This window comes from Pelobates fuscus, chromosome 13, assembly GCF_036172605.1.
Source record: "Pelobates fuscus isolate aPelFus1 chromosome 13, aPelFus1.pri, whole genome shotgun sequence".
In the NCBI taxonomy this organism is placed as follows: domain Eukaryota; kingdom Metazoa; phylum Chordata; class Amphibia; order Anura; family Pelobatidae; genus Pelobates; species Pelobates fuscus.
In genome coordinates, this window is record NC_086329.1 from 50,052,431 (window position 1) to 50,065,722 (window position 13,292).

Consider the following 13,292-nt stretch of genomic DNA (forward strand, 5'->3'; position numbering starts at 1 on the left):
CTGCTGAATCTCCATGAATAGAGCAAAGTAGATTTCTTACCTGAATGTATGGTTTATAGCAGTGTGTGTTTTTAAAGTATGTTTTTTTTGTGTGCTTGATAATTGTATTCCCAGTAAAGTTTTGTTTATACTTTCATCAAAACTTTGCCTCTTGTCTGTTCATTCAAGATATTCACTAATATTTATGTGATTGACCAGTATAACTTTTATTTTATTATTTTATTTGTGGTATTATTTCATATTTATGAAATTCAGAACTTCATAAATATAAAGAAATTACTTAATTTACCATTACAGGACCTGAGATGAGGCACCTGTAACAGGGAGGGGTGCAAAACCAAGGAGTTGGCTAGACTCCCAAATATACATATATATGAAACATGGGGGATGGTTGCACTCACCTGAACATGCTTAAATGGGGTGCTGCTGGGGGCCATATTATACAATAAACAATACACAAGATCCAGCGCACTCTCCTATCTACTAAACAGCAACTTCAATGTTGACATATTTTATTAGTTTTTAAAAGTTTTTTTTAAAAGCACCTAATCTAGGCAAAAAAAATATAATGGGGATTTAGTTACATTATATGATCATACATTCCATAAGCCTGCCACAATGTCAATGTACCCCATCTTTGGCAGGTCCTACTCTCACAGTCTAATGTCTGCTCTTATGAGATTAACCCACTTACTTGGGGAAAAATCCCAGCTAAGGCTCTCTGCAGTACAAGGCTAAATAGGGACCTGAGATGAGGCACCTGTAACAGGGAGGGGTGCAAAACCAAGGAGTTGGCTAGACTTCCAAATATATATATATATAAATGAAACATGGGGGATGGTTGCACTCACCTGAACATGCTTAAATGGGGTGCTTAAATTAGAGACACACAGAGAGAGAGAGACAGAAACAAGCTCAGTGTGGAAGATTATTATTATTTTATTATTATTATTTTATTATTTATATAGCGCCAACAAATTCCGTAGCGCTGTACAATGGGTGGACTAACAGACACATAATTGAGATCAGACCACTGGACGTACAGGAACAGAGGGGGTTGAGGGCCCTGCTCAATGAGCTTACATGCTAGAGGGAGTGGGGTATAGTGACACAAACGGGTTAAAGTAGGGGAATTAAATAGTTTGTTAGTTAGAGAAGGGTTTATTGAGTGCTTGGTAAGATTGAACTTATACCTAAATGTTCAGCCACGTAAATTTAGAAATTGTACATAAGTCAGAGATTGGAACTGGAATACTCAACAAAAGTTAATGCTTAACTCAAATATAAATATTAACAAAAATTTAACCTACACAAGATATAAATGTTGTCATTCCAGTGTGCCCTCAGTACTTTAGACTTGTAATCTAAGCCTAAAACATGGATACATTCACTCTTGCTCTTTCCCTATTCATCCTCATCTCACTTTTGTTCTCCACCTTGAAGATGTACAAGAAACGTCTATGTTTACCACCAGGCCCAACTCCATTACCTCTGGTTGGAAATCTTCTACAAGGCAGCACAATACTCTATGACACTTATGGCAAGGTAAATTAACTTCTGCAGTAAGGTGGGCAACACTGTAATTTATAGCTAATATGCAAATGTCACTAACAATAGGTGTAGATGGTGTATTGTTAATGCATGCCTATTAGACAATTAATGTGTGTTATTGTGGTTACTAGCTCTCACAGCTATCATAGTGCTTTATTAGTCGGCAGAATCTACAAACCCACATTTTCCACACTGATTTATCACCTCTGATGGATTCCGACAAAGAGATAGTATATTGCCCACCCAACTCCATCACTCCTGTGTCTTCGTAGACTTCTGAAATATTTAATTATTTCAGTGCATTAAAAAAAGACTAAATCATTACAAATATATTTATTTATATATCTTTGCATGTTGCTATAATGATTCAGGTGCAAGAGCTTCCTTTAAAATTAAAAACAACTGGGAACCTTAAGAGCATGTGTGGCAATTGCCGCATTCTGCCAATCCAATGCTTCTCTACGAGAAGATCAAACACATATGGCATCATCCTGATATTTAAATGTCTTAAGAAGAATGTGTCAATCTGACATTTCAGGAAACAGCAATGTTTTACATTGTCACTGCTGGGTCTAATTTTGGTGCAATTTCATTGCTATCCCAGAGTCAGAATAATGAAAATAACACCTCCAAATACATAATTTGTTGCAATGCTGCTTCAATGCACCACATTTGAAGTTACTTATACAGTGCATGGTGGTGTTATTGCTGTTGGTGCAAAGTTATAATGCAGTGGGTTAATACAGCACAGATTATTAATTGTCTTGTATCAATGCCCCTTACCGCTCGGTAATGCAGAACACTTGGATCTACTCTTGGAACAGTTCAAACATTCATTCAGGCATAAGATGGTAAAGTCCAAAACCAGGTGAAGTCAAGTTAGTAGCAATATTGTGTAATCACAACATGGATCAGAGAATGAAAGTGGAATTCTCCACAAAGGTCAATCAATGTTCAACTAAAATGTAATTATTAAAAAAAAAGAAAAAAAAGCAAACAAAAAAATACAGGATTCAGACAAACTAGAATTGTTGTTATTTCTGGGTGTCAAAAGTACTCTATTTCAAAACTTAGACTTCGTAATATAATCTATCTTTTTTTGTTCATCCTTACCCAGTGTTTTCCACTTAAAACAACTATCTAATCCAACTTTTTTGCTATTGACGCATTGGCCCAAACTCTGGAAGGCATGTCAAAACCTCAGCATCTGTAATTTAAATGTATAATTTCCAAAACAAAACAAACTAAGGTATAAAGTAGGGGTTGTTCCTCCCAGACAATAAGCTTAAGTAGGAACTCTCCAGTGCATATGAGGACTGGGAAGTTAAATGTATGTGAAAAATATAGAATAAAATGTACCACTATTTTTGATAGAATGTGATATCAAATTTGCCTCATGAAAATGTTCAAAATACACGATGTGAAACATGTTATTGTGGCTTTGCTTGTAGACTATTTGCTACAATAAGGGATATTTAAATTTGGTGCTAGCAAATCTTCCCTTTATTTGACATGGGTTCAGTAAATCAGTTATGCAAAATTAAAAAACTTTTAAATGTCACGACTACTAGTGTGGTCCAGCACGCAGAAACTATGTAAACATATACATATACAAGGAAAGGGAAATAAAAGGACAGAGCGTAACCGGACCTTAGAATGGCCGGACTAATATTCTAGAGACAGAGAATGGTCAAAGGGAAAGCCGAGGTCAGGGAAGCCAGAAAATACACAATACCGTAAATACAAGCCAAGTCAGGGAAACCAGAATATAGAATAACCAGGGAAAAGCCAAGATCAGGATACCAGGAAATCAGAAACACGAATAATGAGCACTCTCAGGAAACCAGGAAATGGAAACCACGACAGGGACAAGTACTGGGGTGAGTTAGGGATTTAAATATCCCTCTCTATGCTCTGATTGGTCAGAGGGCGACCTCTGACCCCAAAACGTGCGTGTGCGTTGACGTTGTGACGTCACGCACACGTTGGTATAATTCCCGGGGGCGGGGCTAATGATAGACGCGGTCGGCGCCGTCTTGGATTTGGGCGTGATGCCCGGAAGACCTGGGGGAGCGGTTCCCGGCTCGCCGACGAGCAGGTAAGCTCGTGTTGTCGGCGAGGCTGCGCCGGTCGGGCACGGCCGTGAGACTCGGCGGGCCGGCGACTGCAACATAAATAGGCAGGTTACTATTTTGGACTCGGAATGTCTCAATTAATCAACAAAATCAATACATGTGGATACTCTGCTGTATTAGTAAAATAAGTATTTGTCAGAGATTAGTGATAAGATGTGTGCATGAAAGCCCCTAGGTAGATATACTGACGTGCCTGCTCTAAAACCACTACTATAGCCACAATGTTGCTAATGATTCAGCAGTATCATCATTACACTCTTTATAATGCTGTGTGTAATTACAGTGCAAGGTAAAGCAGTGTATAATTTGCTGTAATTTTATATCTCTGCAGGCACTCTGTGATAGAGGACTCTGTGATTGGATGATAAATTGGTGATAATCTAGATATTTGTTTTTTGTTTATGGCAAAGAAAGATGAGAACTAAAGGTACTAAAGTCCACACACCTTTAATGTATACTATCCCTTAAAGGGTTAGTCTAAGTCTAATTAAAAAATAATTAATGGGGGTGGAGCCAGCAGCTAACCAAACGCCATACATGGTGAGTCCTGAGCAAAACATTGCAATCTCGCCTGAATCTTTCTCCCAACACCTGTTCAAAACTCCCACGACCCCCCCAAAGAATCAGGGGACACAGATGCATTGATAGATGCCCTTCTTTCAAAACACCAAAGTGCCCAAACGTAGACGCAAGCCTGGGGCCTACCTTACGCAGACCCTGCCGACCTGGAATATTTCCTCGGCGGAGCATACGTACCCTACCACATAACCAGTTCACAGCTTGTGAAACCAGACCCCAGCAGAAGGCAGGGACATTGCAGTCACGCTTCATAGACCAGCGTGGCTGGTGTAGATGTCGGCAAAGGCCCTGACTACAAGGGAAGTATCCGCACAACCCGATCAACAAGAGCAGTATGACTCACACAACCAGCCAGTACTGATCCCCAGAAGATCTCAGCTCCCACAACAAAACGTGACTTGAAAGTTCTTTTGCAAGATTTTCATAAAATGCTTACCTCAGAACTGGCGATCCTCAAGACGGACATACAATCCACCAATGACCGTGTGCGGGCCATGGAGGAAGAATGGTGAATTTCGGCCTTTCCAATGCACACAGCTCCATACACCAGCTATAAAAGGTGCAACACACCCTTTCACAGCAAATGGCAGCTATGGAAGGGTGATTCAGATGCAACACTGTTAAAATGCGCAGAATCACCGCAGCTATTGCAACAGAAGAGTTACTGCACTATGTGAGTTGGATACTGGCGACTATACTGCCCCCTGCCTTAGCCAAAAAAGTAACCATTGATGACATCTATCGGGTCGCTGGCCCTGTCCAACCATCACCACAAACAGCCAGCAATGTTAACCTGCACTGCATCTCATCACAGGACAAGGGGCACATCATGGAGGCTCTCAGGGGCAAGTTACCGCTGTTGTTCGAGGAAACACAACTATCCTTTTATCAGGATCTGACAAGGGCTACCCTCCAGTGGCAAAATACATTGTAGCTCTTTTGACCTATCAAAGGCCCTGCAAGGTGAGACATTTTACACTTGAACCACTTGTATGTCTAGTTTCAATGTAAACTAACTGACTGGCCTGAGACTCTCAATTAATAGTTCAATCCTTTGATATGATAACGGTATTAGTTTCATGAAGACCGTGGTGTTCCAGTATCATATCCAAGGGAAACATTAAGACTTACCCACAGCTAAATAATTAAGCCTCATTTTTATTATATTTGGAATTGGACAAGCCCGATCTTTTAATTAAGCCTAAACATGAGTTGCACAACTTAAACCGTGTGGCAGGAATTGTGATGTCCGTCCTATTGGATCACGGGTGGGGCGTGTGACGTGTCTATGGGATGGGAAAATAATACCAAATTCATAGACGCAATTATTATTTTTGTGGCAGGTACATAAGAGAAGATAGAGCCAAATGTTTTCATTTGGATTGACGTTGGTCTGGAACAAAGGAGGTGGTCACTTATTATTTCTATAGGTATGCCTTAACTCCACCCCCTGAGCAAGACTTGATAATCAACAGGGTATATATCCAATTATTTGGAGGGGTGCTGGTGTGCTTGCCTTGGGACAAGATCTAATTTTGAAGTAAGTCACCATCTTTCCTACCAGAGACCCCCTGGGACAGAAGTTTATCCCTTTTGTTTTTATCTGTTGTTGGTGTAAATCATTTGTTTTTCATCTATATTTTTGTATGCACTGTGACTAATTTTTGTTCATAATAAATATTCATTTATTAAGTTCTGCCTTTGTCTGGTTAAGAATCACATTATCTGAAGAGATTAATTAATATTTTGCAATTACATAGATATTGTGCTAAGTAATATTTGGTGGGTTTTTATTATTGATTTACCTGGGGGACCAAGGCACCCCATTTATAAATTGTCTTGGTGGTGGTAGCGTTAAAATAGTAACAGTTATATTATTATGTTTAAGTGTGGGTGGTGTTTAGGAGGATTTTGTCATTATTTCCGGTCTAGTGCAGACAAATAGTTAACGTTAACCCTTTCGCCACCACAACTACATCATGCACACTCTCAAAGTAGGATGCGTTCGTGACATGTGGAACTGCTCCCGTTGGACCACTACAGCGGTCACAATTATCCTAAGGTTATTGTTTGTAACACATGTTGCCTGGTTTTTACATAGGCACCTCTGGTACTATCGCCTCCACCTGTCTTTCAGGTACATCACCCTTTCCTACAAGGGCCATCAGAGCTTACTATCGGCAAGATCCCATACACGTTAACCCACATTCCCACATGGCGAGTAACTACACCCTGCCTCCACGCCACCCCTTTGGTTAGGGGCTCCACACATTGCAGAGAATGCAGAGCTACTCATCAACACCAATACTGTGCACACTGAAGACTTGTCCATCTACACTTAACATGGAAATGCAGGCCTATTAGCCTACTGACACTCCGCATACTCTCCCCTAATGCTAGCTCCGCAAAACCTCACACAACTTGCAGCCCGGTATATCGTCTGCGCACAAGTCTAATCCTCAAGTTCATACTTCTCAATTTGCGTTTTATACCTGGTGAGCACCCCACACATGAGTTTAAGCTCCCTACTAGGCATAGATACAGTTGCAAGAAAAAGTATGTGAACCCTTTGGAATGATATGGATTTCTGCACAAATTGGTCATAAAATGTGATCTGATCATCATCTAAGTCAAAACAATAGACAATCACAGTCTGCAAACTAATAACACACAAAGAATGAAATGTTGCCATGTTTTTATTGAACACACCATGTAAACATTCACAGTGCAGGTGGAAAAAGTATGTGAACCCTTGGATTTAATAACTAGTTGAACCTCCTTTGGCAGCAATAACTTCAACCAAACGTTTCCTGTAGTTGCAGATCAGACGTGCACAACGGTCAGGAGTAATTCTTGACCATTCCTCTTTACAGAACTGTTTCAGTTCAGCAATATTCTTGGGATGTCTGGTGTGAATCGCTTTCTTGAGGTCATGCCACAGCATCTCATAGAAACATAGAAACATAGAATGTGACGGCAGATAAGAACCATTCGGCCCATCTAGTCTGTTTCTAAATACTTTCATTAGTCCCTGGCCTTATCTTATAGTTAGGATAGCCTTATGCCTATCCCACGCATGCTTAAACTCCTTTACTGTGTTAACCTCTAGCACTTCAGCTGGAAGGCTATTCCATGCATCCACTACCCTCTCAGTAAAGTAATACTTCCTGATATTATTTGTAAACCTTTGTCCCTCTAATGTAAGACTATGTCCTCTTGTTGTGGTAGTTTTTCTTCTTTTAAATATAGTCTTCTCCTTTACTGTGTTGATTCCCTTTATGTATTTAAATGTTTCTATCATATCCCCCTTGTCTCGTCTTTCCTCCAAGCTATACATGTTAAGATCCTTTAACCTTTGCTGGTAAGTTTTATCCTGCAATCCATGAACCAGTTTAGTAGCCCTTCTCTGAACTCTCTCTATGGTATCAATATCCTTCTGAAAATACGGTCTCCAGTACTGCGTACAATACTCCAAGTGAGGTCTCACCATTGTTCTATATAATGGCATGAGCACTTCCCTCTTTCTACTGCTAATACCTCTCCCTATACAACCAAGCATCCTGCTAGCATTTCCTGCTGCTCTATTACATTGTCTGCATACCTTTAAGGCATCAGAAATAATCCCCCCTAAATCCCTTTGCTCAGATGTTGAGGTTAGGACTCTATCAAATATTCTGTACTCTGCCCTTGGGTTTTTATGTCCAAGATGCATTATCTTGCACTTATCCACATTAAATGTCAGTTGCCACAACTCTGACCATTTTTCTAGTTTACCTAAATCATTTTCCATTTGGCTTATCCCTCCTGGAACATCAACCCTGTTACATATCTTAGTATCATCAGCAAAAAGACATACCTTACCATCAAGACCTTCAGCAATATCACTAATAAAAAATATTAAAGAGAATGGGTCCAAGTACAGATCCCTGAGGTACCCCACTGGTGACAAGCCCAAGCTTCGAATATACTCCATTGACTACAACCCTCTGTTGCCTGTCACTCAGCCACTGGCGTCAGGATCGGGACAGGGATCCAACACGCTGAGTACAAACAGTAGCCAGATACGTATACCGGACCTTAGAATGGCCGGACTAACGTAAGTAGTACAGTATAGAATGGTCAAAGACAAGCCGAGGTCGAGGGTAACAGAAGACAGGTAAGCGAGAGACAAGCCGAATCAAGGGTAACAGAGAATAGCAGAGTAAGGTAAACAAGCCGGGTCAAAACCAAAAGGGATAATAGAATAAACAAGCACTGAGTGACTAGAACAAGCTAGAGCCTCGACAGGGCAATGAGCTAATGAAAGAAGCTCTGTTAAATACCCTGTTCAGAGCAGTAACCACGCCTCCAAGGCGTCCTGATTGGTCCTGCAGCAATTGACTGACAGGTCATTCCGGGGGAGTGTCCTGATGACTACTTCCTGCCTAGATGCTGTAAAAGGCAGTCACTCCCTCGCGGCCGGCCTAGCATGACCGGATAGACCGCGGGGAAGGGAGCCATCAGACCGTCTGGATGGAGGAACAGCTAAGTCTCTACCTCTTTCGGAGGTAGAGACCACAGGTACCCTGACAGTACCCCCCCTCTCAGATACGCCCACCGGGCGGAATGAACCGGGACGAGATGGGAAGCGAGAGTGATACGCCCTGCGGAGACGGGGAGCATGAACATCCTCCTGAGGTACCCAACTCCTCTCCTCAGGACCATATCCCTTCCAATCAACCAGATATTGTACTCTCCCCCGGGAGATTCGAGAATCAATAATAGAGTTAACCTCATACTCCTCCTGACCCTCCACCTGAACGGGGCGAGGAGGGGCTATTGTGGAGGAAAATCTGTTACATATGAGTGGTTTCAGCAATGAAACGTGAAACGAGTTCGGGATGCGTAAAGTATTAGGAAGAGCTAAACGATACGCAACTGGATTGATACGGGTCAGCACCCTGTAGGGTCCAATATAACGAGGAGCGAACTTCATGGAGGGCACTTTTAAACGGATGTTCCTCGTGCTCAGCCATACCCTATCACCTGGAACAAAGACCGGAGCCGCCCTTCTACGTTTATCAGCGTGTTTCTTGACCAACATAGAGTTGTGCACAAGGATTTGTCGAGTTTGATCCCACAACTTCCTCAAATTGGCAACATGAACATCAACCGACGGCACCCCCTGGGAAGGAGAATCCGAAGGAAGAATAGACGGATGAAAACCATAATTCATGAAGAAGGGGCTTGCATGAGTAGAATCGCAAACGAGATTGTTGTGTGCAAACTCCGCCCAAGGAATCAAACCGACCCAATCATCCTGGTGTTCAGAAACAAAGCATCGTAAATATTGTTCAATTTTCTGGTTGGTACGTTCAGCAGCTCCGTTAGACTGAGGATGATAGGCAGAAGAGAAGTTTAATTTAATACCAAGTTGAGAGCAGAAGGACCTCCAAAAGCGGGAAACAAATTGGGAACCTCTGTCCGATACAATTTGAGAGGGTATCCCATGTAGGCGAAAAATCTCCTTAGCGAATATTTCTGCCAATTCGGGAGAAGACGGGAGTTTAGGCAGGGGAATGAAGTGTGCCATCTTAGTAAACCTGTCAACCACGGTGAGGATAACAGTCTGTCTTTTAGAGATAGGTAGATCGACAATAAAGTCCATGGCCAAACAGGACCATGGTTTTTCTGGAACCTCCAAGGGGTGCAGGAATCCACATGGAAGCGTATGGGGTTGTTTGGTTTTAGTACAAACTTCACATGCAGCGATGAACTCCTCAATATCCCTCCGTAAAGCAGGCCACCAGAAGTCCTTAGAGATCAACGCGTAAGTTTTGCGAATACCAGGATGTCCCGCCATCTTGCTATTATGTAAACACTGTAAAAGTTCCAGTTGAAGAGCAGGAGGAACGAAATGACGGCCCGCAGGAGTCTGTTTAGGTGCTAGATGTTGCAACTTAATGATCTCGGCCAGTAATGGAGAATGAATCCTGAGATTCGTATTAGCAATGATATTGCATTTCGGAACTATAGAAGAAAGAACTGGTTTACGTACAGTAGAAGGTTCATATTGGCGAGATAATGCATCGGCTTTAGAGTTTTTAGAACCAGGTCTGTAAGTCAGTACATAATTGAAGTGAGTCAGGAATAAGGACCAACGAGCTTGTCTAGAGGATAAGCGCTTAGCCTCCCCAATATAGGACAAGTTTTTGTGGTCCGTCAAAATCGTAATAGGGTGTAGAGTCCCCTCCAACAAATGTCTCCACTCCTTTAAGGCTTTAATGACTGCTAACAGTTCCCTTTCCCCGATGTCATATCTGCTCTCAGGCCCAGAAAATTTCTTAGAGAAGAAACCACAAGGGTGTAACGGTTTATCCACCCCTAATCTTTGAGACAGAACAGCCCCAACTGCTGTCTCAGAGGCATCGACCTCGAGCAAGAAAGGCAGAGTCGTATCAGGATGGACTAGAATGGGAGCCGAGGCAAAAAGTTCCTTGAGAGTCTTGAAAGCACCAAGAGCTTCCTTAGACCAGAACTTAGTATCAGCCCCTTGTTTGGTCATATTGGTAATAGGCGCAATGATAGAGGAGTATCCTTTAATGAAGCGCCTATAGTAGTTGGAAAAACCAATAAACCTTTCGATAGCCTTGAGTCCTTTGGGCAAAGGCCAGTCTAAAATAGATTGGAGTTTTCCAGGATCCATTTTAAAACCTTCCCCAGAAATCACGTACCCAAGAAAGTCTACCTGAGACTGATCAAAACTGCACTTCTCCAATTTGCAGTATAGACCATGTTGCAGCAGTTTGTGTAACACCTTTCTGACCTGTCTATGGTGAGTCTCAATCTCCTTAGAGTGTATTAGTATGTCGTCCAGGTAAACAATAACACAATCATGCTGAAACTCCCTAAGTACCTCATTAATCAAATCTTGAAATACTGCAGGAGCATTGCATAGTCCAAATGGCATAACAGTGTATTCGTAGTGGCCATACCGGGTATTGAATGCCGTCATCCACTCGTGACCTTGCTGGATTCTCACCAAATTGTAAGCCCCTCTGAGATCTAACTTGGTGAAGATCTTGGAGCCCTTAAGACGATCAAATAACTCGGTAATCAGTGGGATAGGATAGGCATTTCTGACAGTTATTTTATTCAAGCCTCGGTAATCGATACAAGGTCTCAGCGTGCCATCCTTCTTCTTAATGAAAAAGAACCCAGCCCCGGCCGGAGAAGAAGACCTCCTGATGAATCCCTTTTCTAAATTCTCCCGAATATACTCCTCTAGAACCGAGTTTTCCTGAACAGACAAAGGATATGCATGGCCCCTCGGAGGCATAGTACCGGGTAGAAGCTTAATTTTACAGTCAAATGACCTGTGTGGCGGCAAGGAATCTGCATTTTTCTTGTCAAACACTGCCCTTAAGTCTAGGTAAAGGTCTGGTATTTGTCTCTCTGTGGACTGATTAGTATTCTCTGGTATGTTAATATTAGCCAATGGAGAAACCTTGCACAAACACCTATCCTGGCAGCCCTGGCCCCACGAGAGTATCTCCCCTAACTCCCAATCGATAATAGGGTTATGTTTTTTCAACCATGGGTACCCCAGAACTATGGGAACGGAAGGAGACGAAATGAGCATAAGAGATAAATTCTCCACGTGTAGGATACCAACATTTAAATCAATGGGTATGGTCTCACGAAAGATAACAGGGTCTAGTAGTGGTCTACCATCTATGGCCTCAACGGCCAAGGGTGTCTCCGTTAGCTGGGATGGAAAATTGTTTTTACTAGCAAAGGCTTGGTCGATAAAATTCTCAGCAGCACCGGAATCTATCAATGCCATAGCCCTTACTACTTCCTTCCCCCAAGTTAAGGAAACTGGTAGCAGAAGCCTGTGATCTTTATAATTAGGAGTAGAGGACAAAATAGAAACACCCAAGGCCTGTCCTCTAGAGAGACTTAGGTGCGAGCGTTTCCCGGGCGGTTAGAACAGTTCGAGAGTACATGGCCCTTGGCTCCACAATACATACACAACCCCTCTCTTCTCCTGTACTGTCTCTCCTCCTCAGAGAGGCGGGTATAACCTATCTGCATAGGTTCAGGAAGCAAAGATACCGTGGAGTCAGGACTTGGAAAAGCGGGGGCTAACCTAAAAGAAGGTCTCCGGTTCCTCTCTCTAGTGTTCTGTCTCTCTCTTAAACGTTCATCTATACGAGAGATGAACGAAATTAGATCTTCTAAATTCTCAGGGAGTTCTCTGGTAGCAACCTCATCAAGGATTACATCAGATAAACCATTCACAAATACATCCATATACGCCTGCTCATCCCACTTGACCTCTGACGCCAGAGACCTGAACTCTAGTGCATAATCCACCAGTGTTCGGTTCTCCTGTCTCAGGCGCAACAGTAATCTGGCTGCATTAACCTTTCTACCTGGAGGGTCAAATGTTCTTCTAAACGCGGCTACAAATGCGTTATAGTTATAAACCAATGGGTTATCGTTCTCCCATAGTGGGTTGGCCCATCTCAGAGCTTTCTCAAAAAGTAGGGTGATAATAAATCCTACCTTTGCCCTATCTGTAGGATAAGAGCGGGGTTGCAATTCAAAGTGGATACTAATTTGGTTTAAAAAACCACGACACTTCTCAGGAGCCCCACCATAACGTACGGGGGGGGGGGGGGGGTAATGCGAGAAGAAGCACCCACTGTGGCTACCTCTAGACCTGAACCGACAGGAGAAACAGGGGTATTACGTATCTCCTCTGGTGGGTTATTGGCACGAGATAATAGAGCCTGTAGTGCAAGCGCCATCTGATCCATTCTGTGATCCATGGCTTCAAACCTAGGATCAGGAGAAGCCAGCTGACTGTTTGTACTTGCAGGATCCATTGGCCCTGTCGTAATGTCAGGATCGGGACAGGGATCCAACACGCAGAGTACAAACAGTAGCCAGATACGTATACCGGACCTTAGAATGGCCGGACTAACGTAAGTAGTACAGTATAGAATGGTCAAAGACAAGCCGAGGTCGAGGGTAACAGAA

The 13,292-nt window shown here is 42.5% G+C and overlaps 1 protein-coding gene across 1 annotated transcript in view; it reads left to right on the top strand.

The window, feature by feature from the left end:
* Positions 1–1,350: 1,350 nt before the first annotated feature.
* Positions 1,351–13,292, top strand: part of LOC134583423 (cytochrome P450 2C20-like) — a 141,513-nt gene continuing 129,571 nt past the window's right edge. The window contains exon 1 of the mRNA XM_063440333.1: positions 1,351–1,545. Within this exon, the coding sequence (XP_063296403.1) occupies positions 1,378–1,545 (168 nt within the window). The 5' untranslated portion in view covers positions 1,351–1,377. The remainder of the gene's footprint in view (positions 1,546–13,292) is intronic.